Source organism: Mytilus trossulus, chromosome 14, assembly GCF_036588685.1.
Source record: "Mytilus trossulus isolate FHL-02 chromosome 14, PNRI_Mtr1.1.1.hap1, whole genome shotgun sequence".
NCBI classification, from domain to species: domain Eukaryota; kingdom Metazoa; phylum Mollusca; class Bivalvia; order Mytilida; family Mytilidae; genus Mytilus; species Mytilus trossulus.
The window spans coordinates 20,823,259-20,841,147 of NC_086386.1; the positions used below are offsets into that span (position 1 = coordinate 20,823,259).

The 17,889-nt window shown below is 30.7% G+C and overlaps 1 protein-coding gene and 1 long non-coding RNA gene across 2 annotated transcripts in view; one reads left to right on the forward strand and one right to left on the reverse strand.

The window, feature by feature from the left end:
* The window catches only part of LOC134696361 (uncharacterized), a 128,908-nt gene that overhangs the window by 108,256 nt on the left and 2,763 nt on the right, over positions 1–17,889 (reverse strand). The gene's annotated exons all lie outside the window — the stretch shown is intronic.
* Positions 8,056–12,943, forward strand: LOC134696817 (metabotropic glycine receptor-like). The gene is made up of 5 exons (XM_063558772.1): positions 8,056–8,597; positions 9,204–9,371; positions 11,217–11,349; positions 12,228–12,309; positions 12,885–12,943. The coding sequence occupies exons 1-5, from the start codon at positions 8,056–8,058 to the stop codon at positions 12,941–12,943; spliced, it is 984 nt and encodes a 327-aa protein (XP_063414842.1).

Here is a 17,889-nt window from a genome sequence, read left to right on the forward strand (position 1 = left end):
AACCTTCATGTGTGTCTTCTTACTTGATTCATTATATTTGAACAATAAACTCATCATAGATACCAGGAGTAAATTTAGTATATACGCCAGACGCGCGTTTCGTCTATCGAAACCAAAAAAGTTAAAAAGGCAAAATAAATTACGAAGTTGAAGAGCATTTTGGACCAATATTCCAAACTTTTTTGCCAAATACAGCTATGGTAATATATGCCTGAGATAAAACAGCCTTCATTATATTTGAACAACTGTAACCATACATTGCCTATATTTTACTTGAAATAACTTACAGGAATATTCAATGTTAACTAAACTAGCCTGTGTATCGATAAGTGCTGTCTGTCTTGTCTGTTTTTCATTACGAGATTTAAATAAAGCAGGTCGTTGTGTCTTTCTCTTTATTATTTTGTCGTGTTACTCCTATATATATAGCTCAAGATTCCACAATACGGTACAGAACTTGCATACTATATAATACCTGACAATTACTTATGTTTGCTTATATCCAAGTCCTTTTGTAACATCTGTATTTTTTGGTAAACATCTCAATACCTCCTTTACTTGGTACCAATGTTTCTGCACCAGATGCACATTTCTATACTTTATGTCTCTTCAGCCATGCGTGAGGCCAACATATTTGAAAATCAAAAGATTAATAAAAAAAATTCTCATACTAACATAATGAGCATTAATTCGATTGTATAAGCTAGACGGTCGGAATACCATGAGCATGATCCAAAAAATTTAAAAACAAATTTAAAAACAAAATAAATTGAGTTCATGCATTTTTTTTATAGGGAACGGGATATATAAATGAAATATAAATGAAAACACAAAAACTATTTCTGTAAGCAATAAGGCTGTACGATCGTTCATAGAAATTGTAATTAAAAAACTGAATAATGGTATAAACGCACATATTACATCTATTTGAAAAGATATGTTGATACACAACTATCTTACATCCGTGACTAATATGTTTCTTTTCTCGCAGATAAATTACCATATAACATCGTTTATATGTGTGCTAATTTATTTACCATACTCTGGTTGGTGATTGAATTAACAACTTACTTGGAATATCAACATATATGCCAAGTCATTTACTAGAGAGGAAATTCAGACTAATCAAACTTATTTCCTCACAATAGTAGATTTCGAATTGAACACAAGATTTTTTAGTGTCATGGTAAAAAAATGGGTATTGCTTAGTTTGCATAGTGCTCTACGAAACCTCTTGTCAAACTCATGAAACTTTTAAAATCAATTATAACCTAAATGTGAAACTGCTGATCTAGAGCAGTGTGCATCTGAAATGCGTGTCATATATAGATATTTCAAAACTGGAAATAACTGTTAGAGTACATACACTATATTAAGTATTCACTCTTCAATAGTATTAACACATTCTTTACGTTAAGCTCTAGTAAATAGATATAGGAAGATGTGGTGTGAGTGCCAATGAGACAACTCTCCATCCAAATAACAATTTAAAAATTAAACCATTATAGGTTAAAGTACGGCCTTCAACACGGAGCCTTGGCTCACACCGAACAACAAGCTATAAAGGGCCCCAAAATTACTAGTGTAAAACCATTCAAACGGGAAAACCAACGGTCTAATCTATATAAACAAAAAACCTATTTTAACTTTAAGACATTGCAAAAAAAAGTTCAACTGTTTGTGATTATAAAATAGAATGACCAATGTCGATAGGAACATCTTCTTTTAGGAAGAGCTACAGTTTAATTCCTTACAACAACAAGGTGAGGTTGATGGTTGAGCACCTACAAATAAGTTTAACCCCACCATATTCCCGATGAAAATTGTACCTGTAAATAGTAAAGACCTTTAGAACAATATGTGCCTTTGGTTCATGTCTGTCTTATGTTATTTCTTTAATTCATTTTGTTATAAGTTAGCATTCCGTATTATTAGAGACTGCAATTATAATGATAAGTACTCACCAACCCCTTCTCCAAAAACTTTCTTTTAAGGGAGCTCGCTTCTCAGTTTCAAAGTAATTAACTTTTTAAAACAATAATTTATATTGATAAGGAATTAATAAAAGAATCCAAAAAGCAAAAAAAAATAATAGGTCACCGTGCTTGTTTTCGATATATGAGCATTGAAATTTTTGAAGGAAAATATTCTCTCTTGACTTTTCAGAGCTTTATCATTGACAAGTTACAGTTCTTAAAAACTGTTTAAAAGTAATTAAAATTGTATAAGACATTACAGATGGCATGTTAAAGAATTTCAAAAAGAAAAATGCGGGTCACCGGGCAATTTTTTTCAAAACATTTAAATGGATAAAACCAGAGGATTCCGAAAATCTGACAAAAGAATCCTCTATATCACAAGCCAGCTTCCTTAACTCATGGATAATATCAACGTTAATATACAATATTTTCCACTAATATAACTACCACCTTCAACCTAAGTTAAAAAATAAATCATTATACATTAAATAAACACATTTTCCTATGCGAAACTCAAATGTATAGATAGTAAATTTGAAAAAAACTAATAAAAACAGTTAGAGAATAAAAGAAAAATAATGTCCTAGCAATAATCAAAAATATTGTGTCTGGCTTGTGTTAACTAAATATTTTTTAGAAAATTTTATCATATCAATTTTAAGGACAGATCGTTTTTTGTCCCTATATGTACAACAACAGTCATTTTGAATGTACATTTCCTTGACAACAAAAAGAAAATGTGTTGTTGAATATGAAGACCATATAAGATCTTCTCAGGACGAATATAAATTACCTAGCCTCATTCTTTGACTTTGCGTCCCGTAAAATAGATGATATCCACTCATTCTGTTTAGTCTAACCTCATTTTATGATTACATTTAGAATAAGTGACGATTGAACTCTAAAATTGTTAAAATTCCGTTTCTTTGTAGGAAAATTCCAACAGAAAGGATATGGTTCACTGATACCGAATATCTGTGTCACAGATTAACACGGATATGTTCCAGTTGTTGTTTTTGCTCAATCAATAGTTTTTGTGTAGTGTTCGTTGTTTCATTGTTTTCGCATATTTTCTTTGTCATTGTCAGAACTGAAAGGTCATCTTCGATTTATGAATCGCTAGATATTATCCGCCTCCTTTTTTAGAATAACATTTTCCATTGAAGGCGTCATAAAACCAAATCATAGTACGTCACATCTTGATTCATATGAAAAACTTGTTTGAACAAAAACATTCCCTTGTATAATACCGCTTAAGAAATTCACCCTGCATTTTATTTCAGAGAAAAAAGTTTTTCTCATACAAATATATACATGTAGCATGCATGTTTCAAAGCACAATTCGTGTTACATCTGATGTTTGTAGACACAAATTTGTTGATTAAACTGAATGATTTTATCATTTCAAGCACTACTGTCAAGTTTTGTTATAATCAGTTAAATAAAACAAAAATAAGACGGCATCAACAGTGGTTTGAAGAAAATTTAATCGAAATATCACCCCTTCAAGATTACGTAAAGTGTTGACCAATAAATGCACCAATAAATTAAAAGATATTCATCGCATCCGAAAAAATACAACAGTTGAATATAATACACATGATGACTCTAAGGTGATTAACTTCAATTAAGGACAACGGTGTTCTCTTTATAAGGACTTTTTTGTTTATTCTATACCTTTTATTTCCTCAACATTATGAATATATAGGCTAATAAATCCCAACGTTTTGGTAAATAATATAAATTAATGTAAGCAATGGGATAATAACTGAGTATGTGAAGTGTTTGAGTTGAAAAAACTATCGACATAAAAGCTAACGGTCTCCTTGGAAGTTTCCATATATCATTTTAACGTAAAACTTAAATTGCTGCTGCGTTCTACAAACGGATATATAATGGTTGATTTATTAGACGATGGGATAATCATAATAATTCTTTGTGCATGACAATAAATTAAAATTATAAACATGTTCTAAAATAAATATGAAGTATACATAAATATTAAAAATTATAGGCATCCATATTGATTGACAGAATCCGCTTTTCTTCTAAAGCACCTCAGTCCATCTCTTAATTTTCCAAGTGTTTTGTGCTGTTCCGTTATTCAATCTTGTGGTTTGTAAACTATAAGTTTTTTTTTGCCATTGCTAATTTGTTTTCGAGTAAAGAAGTTGATATCCATTTGGTAACTTTCAGCCCTATATTCTCTGTAATCTTATTATTTCCATTGTATCCTGAAGATTGTTTAATATTATATATATGACCTTTATTTCAGACAGTACAAATGCAACAGGGAATTTAAATTTAAAATTGGGGAAAAAGATTCTATAATTTGGTGAAAAAGTGAATGACCTCGTCTATAAAACGACAAGTTGGAGGATGACTGATATATTTCATTAAATATAGTGATATTACTATAATTCACATTGATTGCTGTGATAATTTTGTTTGAGTAACAGTTTATATACATATGATATATCACGACTTTGGAGTTTTAGTTGAATCCACATATTTTAACTGTGATAAGGTGTTTAGATTTTTTATGTATTATCTTAAAGTGTGTATATTTGGATAATTTGATTAATAAACTAACATATTTATAAGATTTGATGTGCTTGTGTTTTTATGTTATTTTCTGTGTATGTAAGCAACCGTGAGATTACAAAATTAAGGTATAAAACATTGGTCGTTCCCCCAGCAGGCATCATCACGAATTTATCGAGCTACTAAACAAATATGCGTACACATTTTACTAACTACTTTTCAACTATGAATCTCTACTAAACATCTTTATATGTGGATGGAACTTGTTCTCAAATGCCCCACCTACGACGGGTTGTGCCACCGTTAGTTCGTCCGTTCATTCGTTCGTCTAGTCCGTTTCAGGTTTAAAGTTTTGGTCAAGGTAGTTGTTTTTTATGAAGTCCGATCAACTTGCATTTACACATGTTCTATTTGATATGATCTTTCTAATTTTTTATCCCAATTTCACAGTCAACTGAACATATTATATATAGTACGGATGGGGCATCCGTATATATACCGAGGACAGATTCTTGTTCTTATTACTGTGAGTTATATTAAGGTATTGTTTATATTCATAAATTCATCTGTTGATAAATTTTTGAATCAGTGACGCTCATATCAAAATATCTATAAAGCCAAACAAGTACAAAGTTCAAGAGCAATCAGGATTCAAAATTCCCAAAAGTTGTGCCAAATCAGGCTAAGTTAATCTATGTTGATTTAATACATTACAAAATATCAGTTAAAATAAAATCGTTATCAAACGTACCAGGATTATAATTTAGTACGCCAGACGCGCGTTTCGTCTGCATTTGACTCATCAGTGACGCTCATATCAAATAATATTTATAAAGTCAAACAAGTACAAAGTTGGAAGAGCATTGATGATCCAAAATTCCAAAAAAGTTGTGCCACATACGGGTGAGACAATTTTAAAACTTATAACTACAACCTATTTCGAGACTGGAAGAATAACCAATCGATCATCTGTAGAACTATGTGAAAGTTTTTGTTTCAAGTTCTGAAAGGCAAGTGCATATAAACAATGACAAAACTGCAAAACGTACCAAGCTTTAGGATACACTCTGTGTGCTTATAGGTTTTATCAGCACTGCAAATTTTAAATAATTTAAAATTTTATATATTTTAGCATCGAGTATCATTGGAAGGACTATTGTAGAAATGCCAACTGGTGCAGTAACATTGTTAACGTTGATTCTATTATATCAAATGCGTTTCTAATTAAATTCATTACTTTTTCAAGAATTGATTATTCTCTCCTTATACATTGTACAAGTAACTTAGGCCGTGTTCACACCAAACGCCGCGTAGAGTAAACATGTTTACAATTAGTTTAGTGTAGTGTACACTGGTTTCACATTACATTTGTTCACATCTATACACCTTGTTTAGCTACCTGTACATAAGATTTGTTCCCACTTGTAAACTATATGTCATTTAAATGTTCATTACGTAGAACTGAATTCAAAATTTTTGGACAATTTTTCTAGCGGTAAGGGAAGAACCATTTAACTTCAAAAGGGGGTGGGGTGGGGGTGGGAATGGAAATATTCCGATCCCCAATTTGATAAAAAAAAAATGGGGTCATACAGATGATAAAAAAAATATTCTGAGTCAAGAGTTTACCCATACATTATAGTGTTAAACATTGAAAAAAAGTATTTGATCACCAGCATCGAAAAAAAAGGAATAAAAACGTACGCGCGAAAAAAAATCTGACTCAGATAAAAAAAAATACCCCCCCCCTTTTTTTTTAAGTTAAGTTGTTGCTACTTTATGAAAGCCGTTTTTATAATTTGCAGTTGTTTGAATATACAAGAGATGTCTCGATTACGCATTAGAAAACGTTAGCTGCAGCAGCGTGCTTACAGCCGAAAAAAAAGGATTGATATATTAGGGATCACTACATTTTTATCTTTTCTGTTCGTTTCAAATGGTATTTCTTCTCCAAGGAGTATTTGGTAAAGGAATAGGGTAACGTTTTTTTTTTATTTATTTTAAGTGTTATTTAACGGATCTGAGATACTAGACAAACATATCATTTACCTCACACTGTTTTTAGTCATGCATTTATGCGAGAATCGTTGTTTGAGTAAAGACCAGTGGCGAAAATTTCTGTGTACGTCAAGTCGATTCGGGAAGACCTTTTCAAATGAATTAAGCAGCAACTGTTTACTTCATTTTTTGTGGAGGGGGAGGGAATTCCATTCTATATGCAACAGTCATACAAGTGAGATATTTTACTATCTCTAAAATTAAATGTGTGTATCTTTATATTTTCCGCTGTCATATCCAACCCTTTTTGGCCAGGATAATTATTTTCAAACATTAACGGGAAATGCCGTCCATTGTCCTCTCCAGGAAACGCACTATCTTTATTTTTATGATTCGTTATGCGTCCAAGAAAATTAAACGAAGGTTCTGTACTTGAATGTCTTCTCGGGATCGATACAACATTAAAATTTCCAATTACAAATGAAAAACGTATAGCGAGTATTAAAATTTATTTGCTTTAAAATATTGGTTTGGTTGTATTTCATCGTTAGTCTATTTGATCACATACATAAAGCATAAGCTATATAAAAAAAAGGTAAACAGAGATAGGAAAGTGGATGGGAAACGGACGTTTCGATAAATTGTCATGAAAACCAAGTTAATGTTTTTCTATTTTGATCATATATATAACAGTCAGATCATATTGAGCATTAAATATGTCAAATGAAATTAGCGACATGGAAGGACATGATTTTCAATATAACACGTTCACTCATGAGTAGGAATAAAGCAAAACAACAGACTTTTTAAATTTTATGTCGCTTTAAAGATTTTTGTTGGTGGTCCATCATCAAACTAAAATTGATACATTTCACTAGTTGAAGCGTTTTTTGCCGGGATAGTCTTGACACAGTGTTTTTGTATAAATGTCATTCAACACGGTAATTGTTAGTTAATTTTCATATAATGGTTGCCTTATCGTTTATGATAGAAAATTATTCTTTTAATAAAGGGCAAATAGGAAAATTGTAAATAATGGATATCATTAGATTTTTATGTTGGACATGTATAAATGTAAGGCATTCGTACAAAGAAAGGTAAGAGTTTATCAGGATTAAATGTTATGAAAATATTAAATAGATATTGGTTCATAGTAAGGTAACTATAAATAATAAAGATTATATAAGGATTTATTATCAATTATTAGTTATGGACTTGATCAATACGGTATGCATGGATCTGTTCAGAAGGTATTGACTATCTAGTCAAGTTTTCGTAAAGTCGTAGATCAGCAAAGGTTATTTTAATCGCTTTTTAAAGTCAAAATTTCTTCTTTAGTTCTGTATTGTGTAAGCATGTAAAAAAGGTTTTCATATTGCATGATGTTATCACCTGCTTGGTACAAAAATAATCTGTCTCATCTTTGTGAAGTTTGTTTGTATCCTAAAAAAAATGTGAATTGAAAAAAACAAAATAGTTTATTTTTCAAATATTAAACTAAACCTTTTTTTCAGAAAAGTATATGCAGTCGATTATGAACCTTAAACGTAGAGTTTCGGTGTTGGTCTTTACCTGTCTTATTCTGATGCATGGAACTATTTTTTTCGTAAAAGGTGGACAGTTAGAAGCAATCACTGCTCTTAATATAATTGAAAATACTCATACAGACATGTGCTCTGGATCTGCAGCTAACCTTAACTTAACATTAGATTTCACACGTTGGAATAAATATACAAATTTAGCTATATATAATGCTAATTACATGACTACATTAATTTACCAGAACAAAGGAACAATGGAGTCTATTCCAGATTTAACATTCTTTAATTTAGCCAGAAATGTTGTTATCACAGGAGCACCCAAAGTTTTTAGTTCTGGTCTTGCGTTTGAGTTAGGTGTATTCTTAAGATACAAAGAGTTTGCACCTTATGCATATTATAAAAATGGAGTCATTCGTCTTTTCGATTTATCGCTTTCTTATGTGTATCAAACATCAGTTGATGCAGAATGGTATTACAACTTAAAGTCAAGAAATTGGGATAATGCATCGTCAATTCTAACGGAAACACACCAAAGGTTAGTGAATAATTTTATACAGAAATAAATCTGCGCCAAAAAATAGTTTTATACATTTTCGTAGGATTTGAATTATTTGTAAACTTTATTCTTAAGTTTGACATTTTAGTATTACTTTGTATCATTTGATACTTTCTCAAACAATTGCATTTATCTGCAAACGAAAAATAAAAGCAGAAAAAATAGGGTGTTGCATAATACCTTGAAAGTTTGCTTTAAAGTGCAACTTTTATCTTCTGGACAAACGAAGTCACAACAAATAACGAAAAATGCGTGATTAAGTCAATGGTCAGACAAATAAACGACACAAAAATAAAACAAAAGACCTTAAGATGTAAAACAACGAAACAATTTTCTTTACAATATTGCAAGCTCCGCATCGACCCCAAATCTAGATAGATAAACACTTGGGTAGAAGTTTACAGTTACTATGAAAGACTTATCACCCATACCACATTATCTTATTAAATTCATTATGTTATGTCTTTTTGACGTTTCACATTTAAAGAAGTTATCTTAAACCTATGCAAATATAGTACCGGTAACTATTTTATTGTCGTTTAATTGACCCGTATAATTTTCTTATTTATAATCTTTATGTAATAGGAATGGCAGCACGGACATTCAAGATGAGAAGATCGTGATGTATTTTGGACAAAAAGAAGATGGACACTGGATTAAACCTTATTTTGATTGTGGGTTTAGTAATATTTGGTTGGTTACATTTTCTGTGCCAATATTTGGACAAGATCCCTCTGGAAAGCCCACATTCAAGTTAGACATATTTATTATTTAAATTTTCAGTATACATTTTTTAATAATTTTTCATTTTTCTTTTTAACGACTTAATCTGAAATTAAACATGTACAGTCAGGGGCGTTACTTAAACAAGTTATTTTTTTTAATTACTTATATAAGTATTTTTTATTTTAAAAATAATAAAATTACTTAATAAAGTTATTTTAATTTTCAAAAGAAACATAGACTAAATGTAGTTTTCATGATTTTAAACAACATTTCATATCATAAAATAAAGAATTTATCAGATTTGAGAGGAGTATAGAGATAAAGGGTTACTTTGAAAATAATGACAAAAATATTACTTGAATAAGTTATTTTAAACATTTTTGAAAAAAATAGCAATTACACTTATCTAAGGCACATATGCAATTGATTAAGGTTACAAATTATAAACAACTTCAGGTCTTAATTAATTCACAAGTATCTATCTATTTATATCAGTCTACCTTCAAGATTTTAGAGGAAAATGATAATTTGATAGTCCCAAGAGACCAATCTTTGACTCAGAAGCGTCGGTATGAAAGATAAGTGCGTCGGAAAGTTAATTAGTGTTTCTGAAGAATTAGTTTTTATATATTAAGGGAAAAATAACCAGATAACTGTGAAAATTATTTAAAACTAGTAAAATCTGTATTCTTGGACACCTATAAAAATAATATTCAGAAAAGTAACTTATATAAGTTATATTTAAATTAGCCTCATTTTCAACATTACTTGTATAGGTAATTTTAATTGTTACTTGTTTAAGTAATGCCCCTGACTGATGTATATTATGTTGTTATAAAATCAATATTACAGCAACCGCATGACAAAAATAACCATAAAGATATTTGAAGGGCCATATATTTATCATCCCATCAATTATAGACATGCTTTTATCTACCATGCTTAACATGCTTAACTCCGAGTCGTCTCGAATCTATAAAAGTTGTTAATAAATTAAAAAGAAATAATCAAAGAACTATTTTTAATATTCATTCGTACTATAAGTTCTAACCAACAGTTTCCTTAGTTAGTTAAATTCAGACGATTGACATTTCAATATGGTATTTACGATATAAGAAACATCTTGAATATTTAAAAAAATAAATGGATGCGGAATGAGATTAAACTACGTGCATGTAAGCGACTATTATCGGTGACTTTTAGATGACGATTTCCTAATGATTTATAATTAACCGTCTACTAGTACGATCGAACAGCCTAAACGTAAAATGGATCAAAATACAAAAATAAACATAGGCCTTTAACAGCTTACTATGCAGTATGGGCTTTGCTCATTGTTGAAGGCCGTACGGTGACCTATAGTTGTTTATTTTTGTGTCATGTCGGTCTTTTGTAGATAGTTGTCTCATTGGCAATCATACCACATATTTTTTTAATATAATATATAAGTGGAAGAAAGACAGAAAAACATTCACAATTAGAAACAAAATGTCTGTAACAGTTAACAAATTAAAACAGTTCACAAAAAAACTTTAAAAAAAAGTAACGAATCTAACCAAACCCAACTTATGAATTATGTGCTCTGGAAAGGTAAGCAGTTCCTGCTCCACTAGTCTCCTCTGTTGTATGATTATATATAGTAAAGTCTAATTATATAGGCAGTAAAGGATGACTAGTTTATTTCAACATGTACTATATAAGTTTTGAAGCTACATGATTCATATTCATTGTTGTTTTTTATTTGGTCGGGTTGTTGTCTCTTTGACACATTCCCCATTTCCATTCTCAATTTTATCTATTTTACTCGCACCTTTAGTTAACTATGCAAGTTCTGAAAAAAGGGAACTGATTTTTTTTAAATTTTGTTTTTAGAGGTGTTGCATTCATAGATATGAACTTAAACGATACTGATATCAATCAATGTGAACTTGATGACGATGATGAATCTATTGATATATTCTTAAATATATTTAGAGGCACTCACACATGTCTTCCCGATACCAAGGTAATTTCAAACAAGACATTAATTTGATATTTTGTTCACCTCATCTAAATTACAAGTCAGATCGATATATCAGAATAACATAAAATTTCATGTTACTGAACTGACTTGTTACAAAAAGTAAAATCACAAAAAACCTGAATTTAGAGGAAAATCAATTCGGAAAGTCCATAATCACATGGCAAAATCAAATAACAAAACGCATCAAAAACGAATGGACAAGAACTGTCATATTCCAAGATATGGTATATAAATGTTTGAACAGATACTCTATCACCTGAGGTAATTCACGAACTTTGTGTTTTCGTAATTTTCGTTCTTTCGTTTTGTTCTGTGAAGTTTTTGTAGAGTGCTGTTTGTCGTTTTCGTTATTTTTTTATTGTGGTGTATTTAGTCTCTCTTTAAATGTGTGTGTTCCCTTGGTATCTTTTCCTACTTTTTCCTTCTTTTAGTGGAAAAATAAGTGATTGTAATATAATTTGACAAAACAAATTAAAGGAACGACCTGTCATGAAATTGTAGTGAGAAGGGAAATTTTCTTATTTACTTCTGCTTTGAATTTTGTACAACTTTTTATCCCTTTCATACTAATTTAAAAAATAGCTGTCTTTTTTATTTAATAAATATACATATAAGACTGTTGATTTTCCCGTTTGAATGGTTTTACGCTAGTAATGTTGGGGCCCATTATAGCTTGTTGTTCGGTATGAGCCAAGGCTTCGTGTTGAAGGCCGTACATTGACCTATAATGGTTTACTTTTTTAAATTGTTATTTGGATGGAGAGCTGTCTCATTGGCACTCACATTACATCTTCCTATATCTACATCGTACTTATATATTTTAAAGTCGTATTCCATGAAAAATTACAACTTTATTTCAGTGCCAGTTCCAACCTGGATTAGGATTTAGAAAAGGTGGTTACAGTTGTTTGCAGGTGGATGGCTCCTTTTCCAATAGCGAAGGTACTTATTCTTTACCGGAATCCCATGAATTATGCTACAAATGTAGTTACATATCTTAATTTGTTAACTAGATCACAAACAAACAGTAGGTTTTAAGAAATATTACAAAAAAGGAAGTTATAACATATATACACATATCTTACAGCAGAAAAGACAGCGGTAAATACCAAATGATAATAGCACTGGTTACCATGTAAGTGTGAGGATTTCTGAAACAAAATAATGCCATGATACATGCAGGCTAAAGATGCGAAAGATACCAAAGGGACATTCAAACTCATAATTCGAAAATAAACTGACAAAGCCATGGCGAAAAAAAGAAAAGACCAAACGAAAGACAACAGTACAAAAAAAACAACATTGAAATCTGAAGACTGAGCAACACGAACCCCACTAAAACCGGTTTGTTAACATTATACAATTCATGTAAAAAAACAAGCAAAGGATAATTAACATAATTTACTTAAGAAATGTAAATTGTGATGTGAAACATATCAACCACTGATTATGGAAAGAGTTACTCACTACGAATTCGAAATTCAATATTGATATCGCATATTTCTTTCTTTTTACAGGAATATTATTAGTTATTCTATTTGGCATTGGTTTCCAGATATTTTTGACTGCTTGGTGACAGGAGATATGTATTTGATACAACTATATTTTGTTGTTACCGATGAATCTTTTGTAGACGAAACGAGAGTCTGGTGTACTCAATTCATGAGTTTATGTTTTATGTATTTTGCATATATGCGTAAATGTGAGAATGACAAGAACCAATAGCCTGATTAAACATTTAAAATTTACTCCGACATTTGCAGGTCTATACAATAAGCTCATATGCAGATCTTTATTTGTTGTGTATATTTTCTATTGAAAATGTTCTATCTATCAATATTTCGACAGAAGGTTAACCACAATATTGTTGTCTTCTTGTAGAAATTTGAAAAAGCGGTCATACATTAAACAATACAGAAATGAATAAAGCTTCATGTTACAATATAGGTACTATCGAAATTCTATGGTTAAACGGGATCAGTGAAATCACAAAAAAATACATAACGTAACGAAAAAAAGAAAATCATTTCAGTGCAAAAGAATATGTGGTATTATTGCCAATGAGACAATTGTCCATAAGAGACCAAACTGACACAGACATTCACAACTATAGGTCACCCTACGGCCTTCAACAATGAGCAAAGCCCATACCCCATAGTCAAATATAAAAGGCCCCGATAAAACAATGTAAAGCAATTTAAACGAGAGAACAAACGGCCTTATTTATATAAAAAAAATGACAGGAAACAAATATGTAACACATAAACAAACGACAACCGCTGTATTACAGGCTCCTGACTTGGACAGGCACCTACATAAATAATGTGGCGGGGTTAAATATGTTAAAGGGATCCCAACCCTCCCCTAACCTGGGACAATGGTAAAACAGTACAACATAAAAACAAACTATAAAAATCAGTTGAAAAAGGCTTAACTCATCAGATGGACAAACATACAAATGAATGTGGCCGGGTACTTATACATCCCCACACAAAAAGACATAATGAACAGATCGATGAGTACTCGCAGTTTAACTGACAGCTAGTTTAAAGCCACTTACAACTAAGATAAGAAAATCATGCATGTAAGAATAAACTATCAATCTGTACACATCCAACATTCAATGGATTTAGTGTAAAGACGTCATAAAAAGCCAGTGAAAAACATGGCCTTGTGCAATGTCACTCTGTTATACCGATATATTAAAAAACAAAATGTCACGATCAATCAAAAGTAAATACTGTAGATTTATCAACCATGAAATCTATTATCCAATAACATAAGTAGCCAATAAAAATAAATGAAGTTACAGTAATCAAGCGCGTCAAAGAATGCTTGTAATCACCAAAACTAATATAAGCTGAACGTTCTCAACCTTTTGATATGACGTTATACTGCGTAACAGTCACAATATATTTGATACAAATACAAGGTCAAGGTGCAAATCAAATTGACACTGTAAATGGATGTTGAAAATGCAAAAGCAATTACTCAAAAGTATATGTGATCTACAACTTTGTCACCGAGTAGATTATATTTGTGAACGCTCGACCCTCTCCTAACATACTTCACATCACATAAAACTGTACAAAACAATTAAAAGTGATTTATTTATCAGATAGGTAGTAATCATAACATATGACACAAAATAGTGATCTCAGAAACCTCGCAGTGATGACAGCCTTAAGCCCAATTTCAACTTGTTGTTATAGTCATGTGAGAAAGCATGACAATGTCATGAATGTGTAATGCAAAATTATATGTATCAGCAGAATGTGAATCATAAGTGTTAATTACCGGAAAGCGATAAATTGTTTATTTATGTAATAAACCATAAATGTAGTATTGTTTTGTTGTAAAGAATAAGTTGATTAAATAAACTCATCATAGATACAAGGTCTTAATTTAGTAAATACGCCAGACGCGCGTTTCGTCTACAAAAGACTCATCAGTGACGCTCGAATCCAAAAAAGTTAAAAAGACCAAATAAAGGTGCAATAAGGTTTACACGCACTCAAGTTATTGATGAGATATGTACACAACATCATCACAAAAGGAATAGATACCCCTCCCCCTCAAAAAAAAAAAAAAAAGAGAATGAATGAATTTAGTTAACTGTTTGTTAATGTCTTAAATATCTTATCAATAATTTGCAAAAAATATATATTTTTATTTCAATGGTGTAAAGTAATGAGCATTATCACAGTTCAGGTACTTTATTTACTCCCCCCTCGATATTTGTGATTTCTTTTTACCTCCTGTATTTCTTAGTGGTGACTTCATGTTCCTTTAGTAGATTTATAAATTGAAAAAACGTCATTTCTTTAACTGGCTATAAATAGAACAGCAAATAGCACAAGATTGGTTAAAAAATGCGTTTATTATACGATAAAAAAAAACAGCTAGCAGAAACACAGTTTTAATGTGTTTTATAGTATTTAGAAGGCGATAAATACATAAATAAACTATTGTTTGAAATTATGAAATGATTTTAAAATTTTATGCGCAGAAACCTTTGAAACAATACTTGTTCTATCCTATGTGTATAAAGCCTTTCTGTGATGTATCAATATGCCTGTTTTTAGTTCAAATTTCACTATGAAACATTTAAAAAGTTGCTAACAAGAGAACGTTGAAAATGATATGGGCAAGCTCTTATAAAATTTGAATGATAACATGTAAAATAGAAAAAGAGACAACGATATATAAATGTAATTCATATGTACCCCGACAAAGAAAATATTAAACCATAGTAAAACTAGATGCATAATGTTGCTAAGTTTTCTTTTTAGAAATTGGAAGATGAATTCTAACATTGTTGATGACTTCTTTACATCAAATCGGTACCGTCTCTAACCTTTTCGTTTTTTCTATAAGTAGAATGGATGAAATACACGACGGGAAACCTCTGGTATTTCCTGAAATTAGAATATTCAAATATGTTTTTACAACTTCCACTGTAAATATTAACCTCTATTGTGAACTATGAAAAAATCTAACAAAAACTCTTAGATGTTGAAATGAAAGTTTCTAGGAAAATGAAAACCAACCAAACAGACTTAAACTTCATTTGGGCACAGTATATTCAACAGAAAAAATATTTAAACAATTAATTTATAAATTTAAATCTTATACTTAAAACAAATGCAATGTCTTCAGGGGACATGACAAAGATGCACCATTATAGAATCAATGTTATAGGTATCGAGATTCCATTTTAAAAAATAATTCATCAAAGGTATAAGGCTTATAATTTTGCACTACAGGGCTTAAAGTAATAAAACTTTCTCAGTGCTCGGAACACAAAAATCGTGCTTGAAACATGAAATGCAGCATTATGATTGGTTAAATCTGGAGTACGAGTATAAAAAACTAACTAGAAAGTTTAATGACCGAGAGGCCTGATGCGTGTTTCGTCTACAAAAGGCTCATGGCTGTGATGCTCGAACCCCAAAAAGTTAAAAGGCCTTGTAAAGTTAAAGTTTAAGAGGTTCAATTTAAAAGATGAATTACCAGGTGATTGCGGAAACAATTTGTAAATGCTAGGCAGTTTAGCAGATATCCATCTTTCACTGAGTATTCAGATTCTTTTCCATTTATATTTTTTTTCTCTCTAACAATAAAGTTTTCAGATTCATTAAAAGTTGAAGGTGACATCATTCTTTATGTGTTTGTGATATTATCATTATCAGTCAATCACATATGTTTTGAACATGCAATGTGGTTTATTGTTTCGAGCAGTTAGAATGTAGTTGATCCATGTCATATCATGTATGACCTTTAAATATTATGACCTCTGATTGGGATTAGTTAGTTTAAGTACTTTTGGAGGTAAACCTTCCAGCGTAGTGTGTACTTTTAAAACGTGACAGTTGGTTCGTTAGATAGCCTCCAATTTTTCAGTATTTTTCATTTTTAAGTCTTTAAATGTCGTTTTTGTAAGTCCTTTAGATCTATTTGTGGACATATAGCTCATCCTATATTCAATATTATTGCAGCAAATTCGTCATGTATTAGTTTAAACTCTTCAGCAAAAAATTACCTGTGTATTCCAAAAGATCTTCTTACAAATAGCGGGGATTTTGAAGACCGACATATCCTTTATCCCTAATGTCGTACCGTAAAATTGTCTTCTCAAACTTGTTGGATACTCCGAGTCTGTAATAAAGTAATTACTGTTGTTAAAGTGTATTGAATCAATAAATGAATGAATACTTTATTTGCAAGAAGCATATACATGCTATGGCAAACGAAAATACATACAATATATGACAAACAAAAGACAGCAGAGAACAGTAGTTAAAGAGTATACAATAATATTATGACAATATATGTGATCTAATTTTCCAAGCTGCATTGAAATAAGAATGTAACTATTAGAAAACATGTGATATTGATAAATAAAATGGCTAAGTCATTGAAACTGGAACACTTTTGTTTTGTATATTCATACAACGTACACAAACAATGTACATTGTACATACATTTATAAACGTAATAATATTAGACTTGTGCATGACGAGAACATTGCATTAATTTTGTTTATTTCAGACAAATTTCAAAATGTAGAAGTTAATTTGAATAAACAAATCATAGAAACCATGATTGAAATTATGTACGTCATGTGCGCTTTTCGTCTATATAAGACTCACCAATGACGCTCGAATAAAAAGCAAAAAGACCAAACAGTGGAGCATATGCACATTTCGTATTCTGTTTATCATTATTTATTTATTAAAACACATATACTTTTCAAGAAATAGAATTTGGTTGTTTTGGAAGTTTTGGTTACACATCGATCAATCAGCAATAATTCTATTTTCACTTAAAACAATATACATGTATAACTGCCCGACAAAGTTTGTTCCATGACTGCAGTTTATAAAACTATTGTTTAATCATTCGACTAGTGCAGCGAAACTCCCTCGGACAAATTAGAATATAGACGATTTTTCTCTGTTAAGTAGCTATTTGGGTTTGTTTTGCCCTGGAATGTTACAAATATAAACCTTCACAAACTGA